Genomic DNA, 22,011 nt, shown 5'->3' on the forward strand with positions numbered 1-22,011 from the left:
CTTTATTTACCCATTGCCATGGTGAATCGCATTATCTGAGCTCCATTGATGACGATTTATTTTTTCACTCACTACGTACGTACTTAGAGTTCATTGAACTGACTCAGATCAGCTGTTCTGAAAACGAAACCTCGAAGTTTTTCATCTCAGGTTTCATCAACTAAGAGTTTAGGCTCCGGCTCCTCATAGTTTATTAGATTTGCTTTGTAGAACAGACTCCCGCTCTACGCCTGTTTGTAAACATGCGTCAAAAGCACGTGATCTTGTCGACGCATTTCGGAGCAACGTCCAATCAGGAAACGGGGGTGTGTGCGAGTGGGCGTGGCCAGAGTGTGTTGTTGCTGTGAAAATGTCGATGGACTGTGTATTTTTCATCAGGGCTGGGGACCACTCTGGATTTAATAATAACCAGAGGGTTGATGGGAGATTATGGCAGCGGTGACGGAGTTGTGATAGTAAATGGACCGGAGGTGTTGCGAAAGCGGCGGTGTCGGTAAGTCCCCCCACCCACCCAACCCGTCCAAAAAAACTATTTATTTACATCCACTTTCTGCTTCGGTAAGTCATATACCATCATATATATGGATTTAGGCTACAGTGCGTCTGTGGTGGAAGGTAGGCTGTTTTAGTAACGTCCCTCATTTGTTATTTTTCTGTGTAATATTTCCATAATTGTATCACTTCCATGCTTTATTTGCTTAATGTTTCATTTCTTTAAGACTGCTAAACGGTATTTTCTCATTTAAGGCCAATGAAGAATTACGCATGACCGTGATTTTATAATTACGGTGTAGTGCGCAGTTTCCAACGTTGCTTCCAACGTTACCCGGAAATAAGCGAGGTATTTGCTCTCAGCTGTTTCCTTATAAAACATGTCTGTGCGGATTTGTGGCTCATTTTTCGTCGGAGCCAGTGGCAGGGCAGAGGAGCAGGATGGGATGGAGAGGTGTGTTGGATGCTTGCTGCGGGAGGATGTTGCGCACTTCATTTTTACCTCAGGAGTGAGGGGTCTGGTCATCCATGCGGTACTGCGTAATGATTTAATGTATGAGGTAGATGTTTTTTCTGTTCAATGTCAATTGTGTTTGTTGTTAGGGTTATGATTGAAGACTTAAATATATTTGATTCAGCTCGGGATATCCCTGATATCACAGTTTCAGCTCGTGATAACAAAATTATAAGCGGCAGAATAACTTTGATTAAGTTAAAAAGGAGGGGGAAGTACTTCAAAGTAGTGCACTGTTAAAAAATATTATTCTTAAGGAAAACTATATGTTTCTGCTACTTTTTAAGGAAATGTATTTTACAGGATACTGACTTTGAATTTTGTCACATGTGAGTGTCTGTGAAGATTCTCAGTGTGTCATGTCCCATTCCAGCTGTACAGACTATTTAAACAAAAACATGTGTAAAGAAATTTAGAATTAGTTACTTAATTCAGAAATCTTTTGTTATGTAAAGGCCTAAAGTTAAAATTATGTAAGATTGTTTTTTCCCACTGTCAGTTTGCAGAAATATATTACTTTCAATGAGTTTATCTTTTTTAAACATATTATTGATTCTTATTAAAAGCTAATTTTTACTGTTTGTAAACCTAAAGTGCGTGTGCCTACTGTGCCAGCGCCTTGACTCAGCTCCATCCATCCAGAGGTTTCTATGTCATACGCACTTTTTATTCCTGATGTAAACAAACCCTCCAAAAGCAATACTCTTCTTTAACACAGGATGGCGTATTTGTGCAGGCTTATTGCACAGCTTGTACTGAACATGAAGTAACAGAAACAGTGTTCTTGGAATGAATCAGATATTTTATTGGGATTTATTGATGCAACACTACTGAGTGAGGGTACAACAGCAGCTTGCACATCTTAATGAGAGCCAGAAAAGGTTTTTTTTTCATTCTTAACTATTTTGTTGACAGAAGGACTGGCACATCCATCTGTTGTGCTTTAGAAAAAAAAAAAAAATCATCTCTATAAACACCAAAACCGCAAACTGACTGCAATTGATCTGATGACTGACAAGCACAGTAGGAGAAAATGCTGCCAATGTTGTGATAGAATGTGTCCTAAGCAAATTAATATATTAGAGAATCTAACAAAACAACAAAGTGAAGCTTAGAAATGTAAATTGGTTGATATTTATCTTTTCACAGAAGGAAATTATGTATTGCCTTCAACATTCTGTGGCAGGTAAGAGCCAGTACACTTCATAGCAAACAACACATAGAAACAAATGCCACAACAGTGCAGCATCCCGTTGTTTATATCAATTATTGTCAAAAAGTTGCTTAATAACAGTTGGCCAGCTGCATATTGGCAGTATTTAATTGCAGGGTTTGGCCGGAGGTCAGCAGTCATATACATACATACATACATACATACATACTTGCATAAAACCAAAATGATAGTTTGCAGTTGCTCAACATCAAAGTGTCACATTATGTCTGTACAAAGGTCATTGTCTGATTTGTCCAGCACCGATGCCAGAAACTGAAGAGCTGAGGGAAAATATTTCAGTTCACTGTGTAAGCATGTTTGACATGTCATGAAATAATTCCTGGGATGTTTTAGGACTCGGTGAGGGTAAAACTCTGCAAGACTTCTTTTTTTTTCTTTATACAGTACATGATGATGGAGCACAAGCTGACAATGCCAGAGAGAACCTGTTTGCATTCTTCGGAGTGGGAACTGCAAAGCAGGTAATAACAGAAAATGATCACACTGTTTACTTTCAATAAAAACAATGCAAAAAACGTAGTACCTTTTTTTTTTTTTTACTGTATGTGTATAAATGTATGTGTGGGTGCACTTAGGATCTATGCCCATTGTTCCCAGTACAGCCAAGAACAATATCAATGGAGCTGACTGGGCACCTCTCCAAGGGAGAGATTAAGGTTTAGGAAGTGGAACAGGCATGGCTGATAGATGACATGGCTAAAATTAACACAGTCGCCACTGGATGAGGAGCATAAATAGCAGGCAGGAAGGCCCAGTGCTTGGATGTGTCTTTAAAGCTGTAGCATGTCTCTGTCAGCATTAAACACAAACCACTGTCAAACTATAACTTCCTGTTCTTCTTAGAGGCTACAGGCTGTAGGATGTTGCGTAAAGCAGGAATTCCCGAAATATCATTAATGCTGTACCTGTAATGATCAGGTATGAATATAGTATAACAGGTACAAGCATATGACAGCATTCAGCATTAAATGCGTCAGTTATTTCATTATATTGTGTAAGTAATACAATTTTAAATGTAAAGTGTTAGTGTTATTGTTGTTATCTTGCATAGGATTCACATAGACTGAAGAGAAGATAGACCTCAATCCTCAGATCAATATCCTCAGCATCTACCAGTCTGCTCAGAGCAAACATGCTTTGATCCCTGAGATCCCTTACCTTTCCCCTTACAGCTCGAGGGTGAAAGCTGATGCTATTACCAATGCTCTCCTTTCTCAGTCCTGTAAGGTAAAGCTGTGGGCTCCATATCCTCTGGCTCCAGTGGGGAATTAGAACATCACGAGCTACAAGTGCTCCAGGGAAGAAAATTTACAGCCACATGAAATGCTGGATGAAAATCTAGACGTGTAACATGAGGGTAATGGAAAAATTTAAGGCCTCAAAATAAAGGGATGGTTTGTGCAGGTAGCCTTTGAATTATCCTATGTAAAACTACAAGGTTTGACCAGTCAGTGAGACCGCACTGCAGCATAGAAAATATTCTCAAAATGTCGCTGACTGCAGTTCAGCACTTGAATTCAAGCCAACAGTTATGATGTTAGGAATAAACATTGTCCCCTGTGGAAGTATTTCCCCAGGTTTTTGTAAATTATGAATCATTCATGAAGGCACTTGTTGAATGCGCACATTATTATATATCTCTGTGATAAATAAATGTGGTGGTGAGCTGACACAGACAGAAGCTTTGTTTACCTTTTGTTAACCGAGACAAAGCTTTCATTTCAGCTTAGCATATAAAGGGGACTTTATGCTTCAGAAATGCAGACAGACCTAATGGGCACAGCCTTGTTGAGAACAGACGAGCTCATAAAAGAGACAGTACCAAGATTGTTCCTCTTATTGCCCTGCTGGACATTGTTTACACAATTGCAGTGGTAACTACGCTAACACAAATTGGCTTATTGACATATTTCAGACCTTTAAGACATTATTTTTCATTGGACTGACCTTTCCTCAAACTAATTATGGACATTGATCCTGAGAAATGACTCATAGTATCTTAATTTTAACTTTGTACATAATAAAAACCCAGTATAATTAGATCCCTTTGTTTTGTATATAAATAATAATAATAATCATATACAGTAGCGTCATCCTATCCATTTGTCTTGACTTATTTCTGTGATATAAGACAAATGAAATATTTTCAATGCTCTTTTTTTTTTTTAAAAGCATTGTTGATCTTTATGGCATTATTTTTTTGATGTTGCACTCTCAAATGTGTTTTTCTCATTTTATCTTCCCACAGCTCTGTTGCCCAATTTACATAAGAAATGAAGAGTCATCTGATCAAGGTACGTGAACAATCAAATGAAACAGCAAAGGCCCAAATTCTTAAAATAAACTCTGCTAATGTTTGACTGAACTGAAACAGACTATTTATAAAGCAGGAACACAGTCCTTTTAAAGATACAGCTACATTCTTGTTTTACATGTAATACAATACACTTGTATTTATTATATATCAGTTAACAGTCATGTTTTTTAATCTTGTCATTTTACATGAGCCATGATTTGTTTTAGTAGATCACAGTATTTTGAATAGATATAGAGGATAAAACGGTTCTTTGTTTCCTCTGGATGAGGTCTGTGGTAGGAAACACCTAGAACTAAGAAGAAGTAAATGTGGTAGGCCTATTCATGGTAAAGTGTCAGAGTTTTGACAGTCACCTCGCATTTGCGTTTTTTCAATGCTAGCTCTGTTCTGGAAGTGAAAAGTAGTAATACTGAATGAGGAGCAGAAAGGATTCTATCTTAGAAATCACTGTATCAACCAACATGTTGGTATCACAACAGCCTAAACGCGAGCATCATGTAAATATTCCCTTTTGGTGCAGATTCAGAGATAAGTGGAATCCCTCATTAGACGGTATTTTATAAGCCAGGAGACCATCTGAGTGCTTATGCAACTGATACATAAGCTGGTGATGTGCCTTTAAAACCAGTGGGTTGTCAGGTGATCGAGGAGGCTCAGTCAGCTCAGCCTCACAGACAGAGGAGCCAGAGTGTGTCTCTAGCTGAGAGCAGAGAGGAGAGCGCCAGAGAGGAGGGCAGCGCAGAGGGAGAGAGACCCAATTATAAGGGAACATAGGGGAAATGGGGACAGAGCAACGTCACAGAGTGGGGGACAGGGGAGCCATGGTGGTAGGGTCCCTTTAACTGCAGTCTGCTCGTGCTGACTGGCCTTGTGTGGCAGCTAGCAAGTGTGTTTCTGGCTCAGCTTGATCAAGAAGCTGCGTTGTGTAGCCACAACAGTGGTATAAAAGCACAGAGAATTAAGTGCTGCGTCACACTCAGGAAGAGGAATAGCGTGATCATGTGCGCCTGTGCGTAGCTGTGCGTGCATGCGCACGTACATATGCATTTGTGTAGGGTCTGCTCTGTTTGTGTGTATATGTGTTAGTTCGAAGTAGCAGTCTAATCGCAGATCTGCTGTTGCAACCAGATGAAAATAAAGAGTGCGTGTGTTTGAGAGGCAAGCAGAGAGGGAGAGAGGGAGATACAGAGAGGGAGGGAGAGCAAGTCAGAGAGAGAGAGAGAGAGAGAGAGAGATTTTGGATTAGTTGCTACGTCACTTTTTCATGTTGGGAGAAACAGAAGCTGAGATAACAGAAGCCCAGAGTCATCGAGTTTTCCACCTGAAGTGGACACAATGGTTTCGGACAACCTCGGCTTTCTCCTCCTCTTCCTCTTCCTCCTTGGTAGTTGGTCTGCTCTGCCTGTCGCTACTATATATATGTGTGTGTGTGTGTGTGTGTGTGTGTGTCTGTGTGTCTGTGTGTGCCGTGTAGTTCCTGTGAGCTGGTATCGGGAGTTTCAACATGGATGCTGAAGATGTGACACAGTTCCTCTAGCTCTTGTTATGATAGTATGGTAAGGTGTATGTTGGGTGGGCAGAGGTGCTACAAAGGGGTTAACAAAAGAATATTCTGGAGGTTTCTTAATACCACAGCGAAGCTCAGTCAGGAATGTTTTGCAGAGAATTATCGAGGTATTCGAACATCGCTTTTTTTTTTTTTTGCCACCATCACCACAGGGAAAACGGATGATTACATTGGTGTAAATAGGTGAATACAATCATGCATGGTGCCGTATGACCTATTATGAAACAGTATTATATGTTTAATACACCATTATATGGGAGTGTGTGCCGACGCAGCCAGGTGGGCAGTACGGCAGCCATCAAATGAAATTACAGGATAAGTTGGTTGTTGAATTCAGCGGAAAAACTGTTATTTTTCATCTCCCTACATATGTATATATATGTATCTGTGCTCGAACTGTTGACTGCTGGCCTACTTGTTGTGGTTAACTCTTGATGGAGTTGATGGAAAAAGTGAGCATGGGGTGGGAGAGGCAGGCATGTATGAAGGCAGAGACCGGTTAGGATCCAGCTGTTTGTTGCAATCAGACAACAGATCAGCTTGGTGTCTGTGGCTAGTGGCACTTTTTGTCATGTGATTTGTTTTCACCCTCCAGGGCCACTGGGATTTGGCAAAAGCCTTCCCAAGACACATTTGTTTCTGCGTAGTTAGGAGAGACAGAGATGGTGACGCAGTCATTTCTGGGCTGGACCTCTCTTCAACGAGTACACAGCTTGTATATCTCCGTCTTCCTCTCTTCTGTTTATCTGTGTATTTATCTGCTGGAGAAAGGGAGCAAAGGATGGGGCTAAATGTCACCACTCAGGATCAGAGACGGAGAGAAAGAGAAAAGGAGAGAAGAGAAAGAAACCGAGAAAGGGGAAAAGAGGGGGAGAAAGAGAGAGAAGTTACCTTGCTCTCTTAGTGACTCTGCTTTGGCCTCTCTCCAGTTCACATGCACTGGACTTCCTAAAGCTGCAGCATCACAGGCCATCGTGCCAAAGCTGGATTCTCATTGGATGGGAGGAGCTCCTCTGGGCCCACAAGCTGCACAGCAGCACTTTATTGGCCTAGTAGCAAGCAGCTGGAGTTCAACATCTGATTGGTGAAGAAGCGTTGTTTTCTTATACAGAGGTTTTGCATTAGTGAGCATCATGTATGTTTATATGGGTGGGCCTGTTGATGTATTTTTAATTGTTAAAAAGGTAACAGAGGATTTTACAAAAGTGGTAACAAGCGTTTCCTTTTCGGTTTAGAGAGCTGGTAAGTGATGAGTCAGAAAGTTTTCAGCGTTATTTTATTGGGAACATTGCTGCCTGTGTTTCTGAGTGTATATCTTTACAAGCGGACAATAGCATTTGTGAGGTTTTTATCATACATTCATCATCTAGCTAATGCTGACATTTCTGTCTGCACCTGCCTGTTATGATGCAATGGGAAAACCTAAGGCCTTAGTAACGCATTGTTTTACAGTTACCGTAATTTCCAATATTTTCCCTGGAGGTTTCCTGGAAAGAGCTATGAAATGTGTACTAATGACTACTAATTATTTCAGTTTAGTTTGTTGGATTAAGTTTATAAGAGGTGTTTTTGTTTCCAGAAAAAAAATTATTTAGAAATGTTAAGATCTTATTGACTGGATCAGTTTAAAGCAGAGTAAATGTTTGTTAATTTGATCTCCATATGCTTGGCTGCGGACAAATTTCACATTTTTGCATGTGACCTGCTGTGCACAGTCTCTAGGCTGCACCAGCAATTAATCAACTTAATGAAATGCAAGTGTACCAACAGAACACAGTCTCCATCTTTCCAAGAGTCCATTCCAAATTACTATCAGGATCCTTCCTGTAAATTTTACTGCAACATATCAGTTCCTTTGTAAGAAATTATAGGAAACTCTGGGACCCGTAAAACAAAGTGTTACCAAGGCCTTCCTGTTCACTCTGGACTGTCAGCAAGAGAGAGAGCTGCTCAGCATCTTCTGCCTGGCACTTCTCGATACCTTTTTTGTGTTCGTGTTGAGGGTGGCAACCACACGAAGGATTTAAATCCCTGGAGGAGAAATCGGGTCTTCTCATTCTCCTGGCTGGTAGTCCAGTTTCCAAAAGATGCCACATTTCTGAGATGATGCAAGAGCGTGTGGCTGCCCCGTGGTCTGCATTGCAGCTCCTGCTTCTACAGTCAGCGTCTCTCTCTCCCTTTCCATCTCGCACTCTCTCTTCTAAATGTGCTGATGGTATAACAAACTGTATACTAAGGCTGCGTATTTATTTTTCCTTTTTTTAAGAAGATTACAAAGAAGGTTCTTAGCCTCAGCACGAAAGATGATACCATCCCAGTCACCTCACCACTATGGGAGGTCATTCCTTGTTAAGACTATAGTTAATCTACCAGTCTGTGTAGGCTACACGTCAACACAAGGCATAAAGGTGACGCACAGTCAGACACAGAAGTACACTATTCCACCTTCCCTCCAGACAGTTGATTCATTATGGGTTTTTTTTTTTTTAGCAACAAGCTGTATTTTAACTCTGGTAGCTGACAGTTGTACATTTCAACACATCTACAAAATAATACAAAGTGCTTACCATGCATATTTTATTGCAGTTTACTCACTCAGCGATTTACTGTTGGTATTAAATTCCTAATTCTCTGTTTACTGTGAAGATACTGTATTACCCTTATGGGTTTCCCCGGGGTGCTTCACAGTTTCATCCTGATGTCGCTGACCACTCTCTGAAGGCCTCCTGTCCCTTTAAATATTTTATAAGCATTGCACAACAGGTCCAGTGGCACACAAGCAACAAACAGCCCGAAAAAGAAAATTGACGGGGTTGGGATGAGCCAGCCAGGCGAAGGAACTAGACACCTTCGAATCAGAGCCGTCACTGTGGCTACCATACAAACACATGCACACAGACATTGCATTACACACCCTCATACGCAGACAGCCCCAACAATAACACAAAATATGGACTTGTAAAAGCTATTTTGTCCTTCCTGTTATTTTGAAAAGTAAATCGCATCTGATGTTTTGCGGCAGGGGCTAGGTTTCCCTGATTCTGCTTTAATCAGTTTAAATACAAGTAGTATATGTGGGAGTTGTCATTGTAAACATTAAGAAATGAAGGCAGACTGTGTGTAGGTATGTGTTCTGGAGGGACAGGGGTTTTTGAAGCAATACAATGAACTGTCAGTGGTTGTTTTACTTGCAAAGGGTAAAAACAGCAGGAGAAAAAAAAGGTTATAAGAAATGACTGGGTAGTTTTGTACTTTGTTGAGGTACTTGGCAACAAGTCAGTGAACTGGTCACTACCTGTCCTTGCCCCACCCTGTCAGTGTATTGTTGCTGCGTGTCTGCGTCATGGCTCTCATTGCCAGCGATTGACTGCCACTTCCTTGCTTTTCCCTTGTAGTGGCTGGAGAGTAACGCTCTATCACCCTCACTATTCTACCAAGCAACAGAGAGGAGAGGACGCATCGAAGGTCCGTCTGTATATAGCTGCAGGTGAGCCTGTATGTTTAAGACATACAGTGACAGCGTTTTTTCGTGTCTGTTCTTGTTTGGCCCCTCACACATCCGTGAAGCTTGGATTGAGTATCAGATCAGTCGTGTAGGCGTGTTCGAGAGAGAGAGGTTGAGACAGAGAGAGAAAGAGATAGAGAGAGAGCGAGAGAGATAGAGAGAGAGAGAGGGGTGTGTGTTCTGGTGCTTTCTCAGTGGTTTTCCATTTCATCTCCGTCTCTCGCTCTCCCTTCACCTGCCTCCCTCCTCTCTGCTTTCCGTCCTGAACCGGAGCAGTGAATCAAACTTCTTTATGGGCACGAGCCTGAGAGTCTAAACCATCCCAGACTGCGTTACATTCGTGATCTCCCAGTCTCAAAGATGCTGCCAGGCTTCCCTGGACCCTCATTTCAGTCTTGTCAAAAAAGAAGGGGGACACGGACAACATCACTGAAAGCATACTGTGCCTTTGACTAATTCAGTAATCAGCGTAATGGAGACCAATGAGGCATTGTTAAAAAAAAAAAAAAATTAATTGTTCTATTTGCAAATGTTAAGGCCTCCTGATGAACTGGGATTTAAGACCACAATGCATCTAATAGATTCCCTCCTCTGTCCCTCTCACAGATATTATTGAAGTCAACTTTTCCAACTGAAAGAGGGAACCAGTTTAACAGTCTGTTGTGATTAAATGTCATGCATATTTGTGTCATGTTATTGTGGGTGTTTGATTAATGAATAATTCACATCTGTGAACAGAGCATGCAGTGGAAGTATTCCTTCAGATACATATTTCTCTTTGTGGATGCCTCTGAGTACCATTCCTAAACTTTTACTGTTTCAGGTGATCAGAGGTAAAGTGTAGTAACCAGTTTAATGTTGACCAGCACAGAAAATGCTGCATGTGCCCTCACTACGAGCATCCCGAATTGTTTAAATGCCTGCTCCCATCTTCCATGACACATTTTGCCTCCTTGAAAGTATTAATTCCAAACATCAAAACATTTGTATGTGTTGCAGACTCCTAAATCTGGGCTGTCCCTCAGGTTTATAGCCATATCAGTAACTGCTTCACATCCACAGTATCTTTTCTGGGCTCTTTGTTAATTACAGTAGGCTACATGAGGATATCAAGCTCCATGTGTATCTGCTGCTGCATCTCAGCCACTCTTTGGTTCTCTCAAATCCTTTTGTTTCAGTTGCTCTAACTGAAATGTTTCCTGAATCCACCACAGGGATTCCTGCTCATACCACATCCACTATAATGGAGATTCAGATTATTAGATAATTTTACTAATTACTGTTCACTATTTTGTACTAATAACTTAATTTTCCAGTATTCTACTAATAATTTTGTTTTCCACTATTTTCTAACAATAACTTTATTTTCCATTATTTTCTAATAACTTTAATTTCCCAGTCTTCTAATAATTTAATTTTCCAGTTTTCTACTCACTTAATTTCACAGTTTTTTCTATTTATAACTTAATTTTCCACTGTTTTCTACTAATTATAACTTTGTTTTCGACTGTTTTCTAGACTCAAGGCTGTGTCATGCCACATAAGGAACTCTTTGAAGGAACTCTCTTGTCAGGAGTGCCCCCCTTGGAAGCTGGTTTCAGATGGTGGCTTAGAGTATTGTCACCTATCTAGCACCATTTGAAATCAGTGTTCTTGGGGTGGGAAGTGTGTTCCGCTGACCAGCAACAGGCAGCCGTGAAGTGGTAAGACGTAGAGAATTGAAACAACTTCACCTGGGAAGTGCCACTCAGCGGGCTACAAAACCACCAGTCTACAGTGATGTTTTGACAGCTCAAGCTCTATGTCCTCTCTCCAAGGTTGACCGATTTCTTTTGGTGTTCAGAGTCTGCTTTTGTTTCTAGCACCATTTGAAATCGGTTACAGTGAAGGACAGATCTCGTCTTACCTTGAGGAGGATTAAGCATACGCATGCTCGAACTAAGCTGTGGTCTGTATGTTACTGGCTTTGCATTGACTTGAGTGAAACCTTGTCACATTACCATTTTAAACGAATAAAAAAAGTAACAGTACCACAATGTAAAAATACTCTATACATAAAGTATTGCATTTTAAAGTAACTAAAAATACACAAATGTTACTAGGAAAATGTATTGTTGTTAAAGACAGAGACATTTCTTATGTTTGCATCTATAAAGCAACACAACAGTAAAACTAATGTAATCAAAAGGTAAGTAAAATATTTGCATCTGAGATGTAGTGATGTAAGCACAGAGTAGCATAAAATTAAAATAGTTAAATAACACTACTTTAAAATTGTACACAGGTAACATAAGTACTATATTTGAGTAATTGTAGTTGTGACTTATGACATTCCACCACTTGATGTCTGTCAACTTGATCAATTTCCCAGTACCACATCCACAAGGGGGCACTGTCATATAAAATATCACATCAGAGGGATCCTTTTTTTGATTGGTCTCTGTGCCCACAGTTGGTATTTCAATTGTGTTTACAGTAGCTATACTGTTCCCATTTTAATCTTCAGTGTTAAAAGACATTTTATTTCTTAAAACATGATTAAAATACTTGGGACATCAGGGAATATCCGTTTAAAAACTAATAAATCATGTCCAAAAGTTTAATTTTAACAGGTATAGGCTTTAAGGTGGACACATTATGGCTGTAAAGTATGGAGAAGCTTCTTCACATATATTCTGTACATGAGATGGCTCTTCTGTAATATGAATAAAATGATCTATGATCTACAGAAACTAGATTTGGAATTGTGTGATACATTAGGTTTGAAATATTTGTTGAATATTAAAAGCACAAGCAGTTTTCTCTGGAGCACTTCATAGGCTCCGTTCTCACTCACTAGCATGCATAACATACATAATAACACATGGAACAACAGAATATATGTGAACAGATTGGCACAAGTATTTTAATGAATTTCATCAACTTTTCATGCTCCATTCCTTGAGAGCAAGTCATGAAAAACACTTGTGTAGACATAGTGTATCTGCACATTAAAAGTATATTACGAACGCATTGGTGAGTCTTTATTGTCCACTGTTTAATTTAGCTAACTGATTACAAAAGACAGTGGAAATATAAAATCAGTTTCACTTCCACCTCAAAATGATACAAAAACTGCCACAGATGACTCGTTTTATTTTAATAAATTAAGTTAAATTGCTAAGCAAGTGCAAAAATATTTAGAGATCACATCTCTATGTGATCACAGACAAAAACTGTGTATTCCTCTGCAAGTACTCCTCTTTCAAGATAGTGAATGATCAACAGATATTCAAACCGGTACAGACAAATATACAATGCAAATCATTTAGAGAAAAATTGAATTTCTTTATCAGCAGAAATTAATTTAACTGAATTTGGTGAAGCTACAGGGCACTGATAAACAGTATTCTCCTACCACTGCCCTGGGGCGATCTCCAAAAATTAATAAGATGTAGAAATATTTTATTTATTTATCCATCCAATTAATATAAGCTCGTTTCATTTCAGCTCAGTGTGACTCTGTCCTCTGCCCCGCCAAATCACCCACCCTAGTCGAATCACTGAACAATGTGCCAACATATAACATATCAAATGATTTACTAGAGGCCTTAAACTAAGGTAGGCCCACAATTAAGAATTTACTTAATTTAATCCAACAAGTACGTTAACATTTATGCAATTCAAAAACAATTGACACACAAGCTAAAACACTTGGCTATTTGCATTAAGGCTTATGAAACATGTCTTAAGTCAGGCACTACGCTAGGGACTGTTTTACAGTTCCCACTGTTCTCTCTCTCTCTCTAACTCTCTAACAGTGAAAGTCAATTTTACAAGACTGGAAACACATTTATCAGCAAGGAGCCCCTCTTTTATACACAGAAGCTTCTTCTGGGGAATTAAGCATTTCAATTACACAATTGGTGTAATATTGGATATAAATCAATAGTTACGGGTTTATCCAGTGTGTTTTCAAGGATCAAACATTTTTTTGTTTTAAATAAAAACAAACTGCAATTCAAACGGCTGCATTTATGGTAAAACATTCTTTACAGATTTTGCCTGTATCAAGGCATTGGCATAGCTGAAGCTATATTAGACTGTGTGGGCTGTGCTTGGAGTCATAGTGCAAAGATGAAGTTTCTGATAAACATGAAATCTAATTTCTTCATAATCACGAAACAGAAAAAGCTACTGTGATGTTGTAAAGGAAGGTATCCTAGACAACCTCCAGATTGAATTATAAAAAAAGGAAGTTTGGATGGCCTATCAAGGGAGCCACTTGAAATATAAGCTGTGAACTGAGATCAATTTGCTGAGGCTTGTTTGCATTCAGATACTAATCTTCAGGTGGTTACATGAACCTGTGCCTCTCTCATGCAGAGCACAAGTACATTCGGCGCTTCGTCCGGTGGCGTTCCTCCTCTCAAGGTGTTTTTACACCACGCAATACTGGAAGAAAAGGGCGGTCACTGCAGGAAATAAGACAGAAAGCAAACTTGTGTAAATGAGAATTGTTAGACAAATTGTTAAAACTTCTAATGTGCTGTGAAAAGGAGGAAAAGTTAATAAACATTATTTGTGAAGGGTTTGAGGAGAAGTAACACAGGCAGTTGTCCACCTGTCCAACAGCCAGGTTAGTTAGCAGCTCAGGATAATAAGGGGAAATGGGAGAAAAAAATTAATGCAACAATACAGCAAAGCATTTACATACCTTATGAAATATTCTGGAATTATCTGCCTACAGTGTGACACATTGTTCTTGCTTATCTCATGATTGTCTGTTCATTTGGCATATATACGTGAGTTCAAGTGTGCTTAGTGGTCCATCTTCTTACCGAGAGTGGTAAGTCCTCTCCATCTTTTGTAGGCACATTGTCGGGATAGTTTTCATGAGAGCTGTAATCCAATAATGACTAGTCAACATTACTGCTTATGTATGACCCAGCAGACAGGAAGGTAACAGAACTCAAGGAAGTCACCGCAAACAGCCTCTTGACTCACCAGCATATAGAATATACAAAAGAATACCACATACAAACACAAACAATAGCCCTGTGTGCTGCTACACATCAATCTTTTACAGCCAGAATGTGCAAACTTGTGTGGGTGTTACTTTGAGATACAAAATACTACCCCTTTGTTTTTGAGAGCGGTCACCACAGTATCATCATGGATACAGTCAGTCATTACTGCATACGGAGTTTGCCATTACACTCAAACAAAAGGTTCAAGAGCTGTTTTATATTCGTATCATGTGGCCCCATGTGCCAGGATTTGAAATATTATTGAGGGGAAAAAGCTTAAATTCACATAGTACCATTTGGATCTTCAGTTTTTATTCAAAACAAAAAACATTTGAAGAGGCTTTTCTTATGTGGCTATAATACCACAAAATGTGGTCACATTTTTGTAATCATACTTCATCGACTGACGTTACGGGCCAAAAGTTGTGAAACTTTTAAGCTTCACAACTTTGTAGAAAATTTAAAATTATGATTTTGAAGATGCTCTCCTATAGAGCTGTAAGGCATTACACAGAAATGACTCTGCCCCAACAGGAAACACAAGGCGTTTCCTAAAATTTATTTCCTCAAATGTGTCACAAGGCGACCGAAAACAAGCCAACAGAAAAATTTTATGAGCAAACAGGAACTGTAGATAGTACTTTGAACAGTGCTGTGGCTGAAGATAATTTTAAAGACATTATCTGTCCTTGGTTTAACCCATGAAGCACAATCAAGTTTCAAAATTACATCAATGTTTCTAATTATTAATCGTAATCTGTTTTGACAAAAAAATAAATAACGCTGATAATAACAATAATAATAATTATAATAATGATAATATGTTGCCAAGTGTTCCCGTCACCCTTTAGACCTTACCATGGGAGTAGGTGTGCCATATCAGCTGATGCAAATGAAACATTAAATTTCTATGTCATTTTATAACTGTGTTTCCTCTTTGGTCATGTGAATGTGATGTCCTTGAAAACAATAGGAAATTTATATTTAGAAAAGGTGTGCATAAAGAAATCAGATAATGTAACCAATGCATACCTAGTAGTTAATACTTGAACATGCGTAATTGTCTACATGTTGCACTGGGCTGACCTCTACATCTGATTGCATTCGTCAACACATGATAAAGAAAAACCTCCATAAAGCACTTGGGGCAGAGTCTTTTCCACTGAGTGACCGGCGGCTCTGCGCAGGAGAGTAAGGGCTTATTACAAGTGGTCCCCTAATGACAACGTTGATACTGTGGTAGAGAAAATCCTTCAAGCCAAAAAGCCTCACACACACACAACATCAACATGCAACACTTAGTAATACGTGACAGAGAGAAAAGCTAGACAGTCTGAAAATGTTGACCAAATACAAAACAGAGACTTAAACAAAAAGGCTGGAGAAACTGTGAAAGCGATCAAGCAATGTTAATGGTCAGGCTGTGATGGTTAGTCTGCACAGTTGAATAAAACATTTTACCTCTTTTTTTTCCTATAGAATAGGTAACCTCCAGCGCCGAGTGCTAAGACTACTATGATGAGAAAATAAAAATGGAGATAATGATGTGAAAAGGATTGACCATGAAAGCAACAAATGCACTGGTGCTTAACACCATCCTGAAATTAAAAAAAGTTAGATTGGTAGTCCCAAAGAAATCATCATGAAATCATTGCAGCAAATTTATTGCAGTTCAGAAATGATTATATAAACCTCATACGTGCATTCCTCTGCAAAATGGATTTCATGTACAAAACACAAACCACAGTTGAGTGACAAAGTGACACGTCCAGCCATGACTGCACAAGTATATTCTAATGGCTGAACATGTGTCAATTTGTTCTTATTTGTTGACCCAAGTAAGAACATGATGCCCTCTCAGTGTGCTGTTATATAACCATGCTGTTCTTCTGAGGACATCGTGATCTTATTTTGGGCCAACATTATCTCGTCACATTTTTGATCTACTGTTCAATGAAAGTTGAAACTTACCTATCACTAAAACTCCAACTACAATCCCCACCGTGTTACCTCTATTGCCTGTAAAAAAAAAAAAAAAAAAAGAAAATGAAAGAAAAAGGTGAGGACAGAGAAGAGGACAGAAACTTATCCAACATAACACATTATTTTTGATGACTTACCAGGCTCTGTAGGTTTGTCAGTTGGATGAAGACGATCTGAAACAGAAGTACAGAAGAAATACTGGAATTACTGGCTCGCGGTTGCATGCCTCTGCCACTCAGACTAGTTTCAGGTTACATCCTTGTTCGTCCAGTCATATAAAATATTAACCGTTTGTGTGAAATTTTGTCATAATGTCTGTGTGAAGTCTTGAGTAATGGCTAAGAAGTGTTTCGCCATTGTTTCTTAGGTCACCATGACCATGACCTTGACCTTTAGCCAGCAAAATCTAATCAGTTCATCCTTCAGCCCAAGTGAATGTTTGTGTTAAATTTTTCACAAACCGAAAACAATACACCTCAGCTCTGGCTGTCGCTGGCGTGGAGGCATAAAAATCTGTGTACTGTATCTTATACAGACATAACAACTAGGGCTGTTATTGAGGTTAAGGGCATTATGGTGTTTAGCAATGGCTATAGTGTGTTAGAGCCGCTGTTAATTACGTGTGTGACTGGACTACAACAGGGTTTGCTTTACACACACAGTATTTTGAGAAACTTGTAGGGTTTTTGGATGTTTAGTACAAATTTCAAGCCAATCCAGTGAAAAATAGGCAACATATGAGGCTTAGAAGAATACACACGAAGAAGAAAAATGAAATCGCTAAAAAGTAATTAAAAAAAGTATTTGGAGTAGAGCTATAGGATTTTGCAAGGTACCGTCAATTTAATTGAAGTTTTCAAATGATTTCTTTTTAGAAAATCCATGATATTAACTGGGGAAAAAGTTCTGAATTCTGAGTTGGAATGACCCTTTAGCCAACTGGATTGTGTTACACTGCAAGTTGCAACCTCCTGCAAAGGTCAAAACTGGAATATATATAAAAAAATTTACTTTACTAAACTTTGGCCAACTACAAACATATGCACAAATGCATCACGGTTGCTCATGAAGCAAATCATAAAATGATTATAAATTACGGGTGAGAAATATAGACAAAAATCCTCCATCTGGTATACTGCCATTTTAAAAAGGAACAATGTTTAGAGAAAACAGATGTCCATTTTGGCTAATCCAGTGAGTTCAATAGATACAAAGCAAGGTACAGTTAAATAATTCATTACATTCATGCAGAAAAATCATAAAAATCCAGTAGTGGTGTTCAACTGTCCATGTCATTGTAAACAGCTCTGACATATCACCCATCGTCATATCACTCAGGCCTGTTTTACCAGACAGCAAGTAATATGAGCAGAAAATGAAGGCTTGTTTATACTTGTAACATAGCATCACTAGGATCGACAACTGTCACCCCAAAAAGGCTTTTTTGGCCCAATCAAATTTCACAGTTTCATCAGGCACACTATAGGACTGGTGGTTATGCATTAACATGGATTCTACCTGTTGGTTTCTTTGATTGAGTGGTGGGTCTAGTGGTGGTAGTGGTGGTAGCGGTGGAAGTGGTGGAAGCAGTGGTAGTAGTGGTAGTAGTGGCTTTAGTTGTAGTTGGAATGACTGGAAAAAACATGAAAAGGAGGAATCAGGACGGTGATACTGAAATCAGGGATGTGTCAAAATCACACTCATGCAGTAGTTCATTTAAATTACTGCAATCTATTGATTCATAATTAAGAGGCTGTAGAAACTAGCTCAAATTTGTTTTATGTTAAAGTTGTTATTATGTGACTGGGCCCTCATTGCCTTTCTAAAACTTGTTCCCATGAACAAACTGTGGCCAGTATTCTCCTGACGGTGTTATGATACATCCTAAACTTTTTTTTTTTTTAAGAAGTTGTCCTTATGCTACATCTTAACATGCCCAGAATTATACATATAACTGTGAGAGATTTTTTTATGCACTGAAGCCTTGTGGAAATGACTGAGTCCATAACTGAATGCTACTTCAAATCTTCTCTTTGTACCTAAGTCAACATTTCTTTATGATCTTGTGAAATTGATTTGGCCAAAAGAGGATTATGGGAGAATACTTTCAAATGTACTTCATGGAATGATCAAGGAGTTTTAAATAGTATCAGTAGTTATTTCATAATATGAATAAAAGACTTTTGAGTCAGAGTGAAAAAAAAAAAAAAAAAAAAAAAAAGAAAAAATCGGTGGAAACCATTTTTATAATGGTGGTGTGCTAACAACTTCCTTACTTATTTTGAAACCCCATGCAAAAAACATCATCTGATTAAGCTAACCACTTGTAGGAATGTATTGAAATTAGTATAATATCACATTCAAACAAAAAAGGTTAAATTGTCTTTGCAGACCTATGTCAAGTGGTAGCCTTCATTTATGACTTACCTTTACATGTTGGAAATGCAGGTGACCATTTACCATCTATTTGACATGTCAGGCTGCCTTCTCCTTCCATGATGAATCCTGTGTTGCACTTGTAGGTCACCAAAGATTTGTATTTATAAGGGGGCCGAGCACCCCCACTCCAAATAGCATTTTTAATAACAGGCTCCTCACATTCAACGGTTGCTGGAAAAGAAATTGGAAATCAATACAGATGTTCAAAATAACCTACTCCACAGTAGGTGAGAGAATTAGATTACACTGGAAAATGTTGAGAAATATGGGGATAAAAACACATTTAAACCCACTTACCGACACATTGTGGAGGGTTTGGCGTTAATATTCCTTCGTCTGAACATGATATGGTTTTTGCTCCCACAAGTGTGTAATCTCTCTGGCAACTGTATGTTATAGCATCTCTATAGGAATACATGTCTTTCACTGGATTGAAACTGCCACCCACAACCGGAGGTGGTGGTTCACAAACCACCGCTGCAAAGTACAAATGACATCCATTAGAATGGAAACAGGCTTTTTTTTTTTTTAATTTTGAAAGTCGTATGTACAGTTTCTGTTGTTAGTCATGTGCTTTGTGTAACACATTAGATTACCAACCTTCACATGAAGGCAACCTGCCAGTCCACCCCTGTGCTTCACAACGGATTTCCTTACTGCCACCAACTGGCTGGAAACTAATTAAGGGGAAAAATAAGACATCATCAAATTTGTCCAACTGAACACCCACTTTAACTGGAATAAGTTGATTTTTGACTGGGAAATATAATGGGTGTGGACATTTTTATATGGAAATACGCTACTCACAACTGTATTTTAAAAACTAACTGAACATAAACCATTAGTAATTGTTTTATTACTAACCCAGGGTTGCAGACAACCTTGAGTATAGCGCCGTACTCAGTCCCTTCAAGGTAATCAACGTTTCCATTGATAACCTCATCAGTAGCGCCACAGTTCCTCTCTGCAAAAAAGAGAAAGCTCATAGGGACTGATTTCCTCCCTAAAATGTATTTGATGAAAATACTCACAAATGACTTGACAAACTGGATAATACCAGTCACTCATTTCTATGTTGGTATGAGATTTTTGGGAGTATTGTCAAAACTGGCAGCGCATGATTGCTGCCATTAGACATGTGAATGTAAAAATCAAATGCTAATATTCACTTTTGCAACTGAGCATAATGGTACTCCATGTGCCACTGGTACAAACAATCGTTGAAGACCCTCCTGCAGACATGTAACCAACATCACAGTCAAAAGAAACTGAAGCCCCATTCGGGAATGTTTCTAGAAGAATGTCATCTCCCCTCAACTGCATGTTGGGTCCTGGCTGAGGTTTGTCACAGTCTTGAGGTAGAATAAAACAGAAAGAACGTTAACTTAAGACCTAACACCAGCTTGTGTAGCTAATCACATATATAAACACAATAAGCTTATCTGCACTGCCACTCACCTTGAGCAGTAATGGCAAGACAAAGAGTGCTCAGTAGAAGGAAGTGAGTGACACCCATCACGGAATCGTTCAATAAGTCACTTCTCTCTCTCTGGTAAAGAAAAACGTAAAATACAAAAATTTAAGTATTAACTTAGCGATGATTCAAACCAAACAAGGCTGGCTCTTGAATTACAGATATGAGCAAACGTTAACAGATATCGGTAACAGTTACTAAATCATCGACATTACGTCAGTTCAGGTTAAAATGACCAATATCAGAAATAATAACAAATATTTAGTTGTAAACTGGTCACTGGCTAACCTTTGGAGGTATATGCGCGCAGCCTTGTTATGGTCCTTTGTCACGTAGATAAGAAAACATTTAGCCAAACACCATTCAAGATATGTCGATATTAGCTAGCTAACGTGTCACTGCTTATACAGCTAATCTTACCGAGCTACTTTACAACTTGTCTGTAACGACCGTTTCGACCGGGATATTCGGTACAAGTTTATAAACAGTAAAACACAAAAATTCAGATGAAGCAGTCAAATGTCGGCCCTTAAAACTAGCATGTCATGCGTGTTGCTGCCTCTGTCTTCCTTCCTCAGAAAACACGGGGCGGTAACGTGTCTCAGTAAAGCTAACGGTGTAGTTCTTGATTTAGCTTAATAATCTGAATACGACCAGTAGGTGCTTGGGGTGGTGGGAATGTATTAAACTGTGTTCTACCTAGTGTCGTAATTCGCTGATAATCGATACATTATTAAAGTCAAGAATATACATGCGATCTAGTCAATCAACCCACGTAACATCAACAAACGAAAGTGATACAATGATTTAGTCGCGTTAGCGTGGTATCACCGTTCTGTCTTCGGTTAGTTTTGTTACTGGGGTTTGTTTAAGCATTATAACTTACCTAATAACACGTAAAGAATCACAATTGCAGCTGCCGCCTTCAAAATGGTGAAACTGGTTTTTGACCGCTGCTACTTATTGTCGGAAGTGGGCGTGGCCTTACGGTGCGTTCCATTTCTCTGGAAAGTGGGAAATAGAAACGGTGACGCAGATCTGCCCAAAGGGATCGCATGTTAAGTAACCATCTAAAACCATGGAACTTGAATGTAGACGAAAGGAGAGCACACGGATCTTGATTTAAGAAACCGTATGTAGGTTCTTAAAAAACCTTTGGTATATATTGCTGCCTTTTTTGCCCCCCCCCCCCCCACTTAGAGCTGTTGGGTCAGTAAGTTGTCAGTACACAGCATTAAACCTAAGCGTAAAGAAAATCGAAGGGGACAAGCAGAAGGTGTAACCATCATTTTTTTTGTTACCTTTAAAGTTAATGTGAAGACTATTCCATAAAATGTGACCTCGTTTGAACCATGAATGGTTATGACTGATGTGAATGTCATGTATTTATGCTATCTGTGTATTGTGGTGTGGTTATAGGCCTATGTGTTTCTGTTGCAATTGTACAGACTGTAAAAAGAAATCTATATCTCTATAT

At 39.0% G+C, this 22,011-nt stretch overlaps 1 protein-coding gene and 1 long non-coding RNA gene across 7 annotated transcripts; one reads left to right on the plus strand and one right to left on the minus strand.

Annotated features, from left to right (window-relative positions):
• The first annotated feature begins 289 nt into the window (after window positions 1-289).
• Window positions 290-12,366, plus strand: LOC130175291 (uncharacterized). 2 transcript variants are annotated; one of them, XR_008828720.1, is made up of 3 exons: window positions 290-2,701; window positions 4,489-4,534; window positions 9,520-12,366. It is a non-coding gene; the product is annotated as an uncharacterized LOC130175291 (long non-coding RNA). The 2 variants fall into 2 exon arrangements; XR_008828721.1 differs by having other exon boundaries at window positions 11,148-12,366.
• A 142-nt stretch (window positions 12,367-12,508) lies between these two features.
• Window positions 12,509-21,576, minus strand: LOC130175287 (membrane cofactor protein-like). 5 transcript variants are annotated; one of them, XM_056385682.1, is made up of 13 exons: window positions 21,421-21,575; window positions 20,519-20,609; window positions 20,230-20,412; window positions 19,925-20,024; window positions 19,661-19,737; window positions 19,358-19,537; window positions 19,049-19,231; window positions 18,140-18,253; window positions 16,759-16,794; window positions 16,610-16,657; window positions 16,100-16,151; window positions 14,450-14,510; window positions 12,509-14,083 (listed from the first exon to the last, which is right to left on the minus strand). In XM_056385682.1, exons 2-13 carry the CDS (start codon window positions 20,574-20,576, stop codon window positions 14,081-14,083), a joined length of 1,095 nt encoding a protein of 364 aa, XP_056241657.1. In that variant the 5' UTR covers window positions 20,577-20,609; window positions 21,421-21,575; the 3' UTR covers window positions 12,509-14,080. The 5 variants fall into 5 exon arrangements, with proteins under 5 accessions (XP_056241657.1, XP_056241660.1, XP_056241658.1 ...); XM_056385685.1 differs by lacking the exon at window positions 18,140-18,253 and having other exon boundaries at window positions 21,421-21,576; XM_056385683.1 differs by lacking the exon at window positions 14,450-14,510.
• Between the last annotated feature and the right edge of the window lie 435 nt (window positions 21,577-22,011).

Source organism: Seriola aureovittata, chromosome 9 (assembly GCF_021018895.1).
Source record: "Seriola aureovittata isolate HTS-2021-v1 ecotype China chromosome 9, ASM2101889v1, whole genome shotgun sequence".
NCBI classification, from domain to species: Eukaryota; Metazoa; Chordata; class Actinopteri; order Carangiformes; family Carangidae; genus Seriola; species Seriola aureovittata.

Excerpts from the sequence above, each read along its gene's own strand:
- LOC130175287 (XM_056385682.1), bottom strand. The coding sequence starts at position 20,576 with ATGGGTGTCACTCACTTCCTTCTACTGAGCACTCTTTGTCTTGCCATT. Across the intron at positions 20,025-20,229 it reads CATTATGCTCAGTTGCAAAA|AGAGGAACTGTGGCGCTACT; the intron begins GTGAATATTAGC and ends TCTTTTTTGCAG. Across the intron at positions 16,658-16,758 it reads TGACAAACCTACAGAGCCTG|GCAATAGAGGTAACACGGTG; the intron begins GTAAGTCATCAA and ends TTTTTTTTACAG.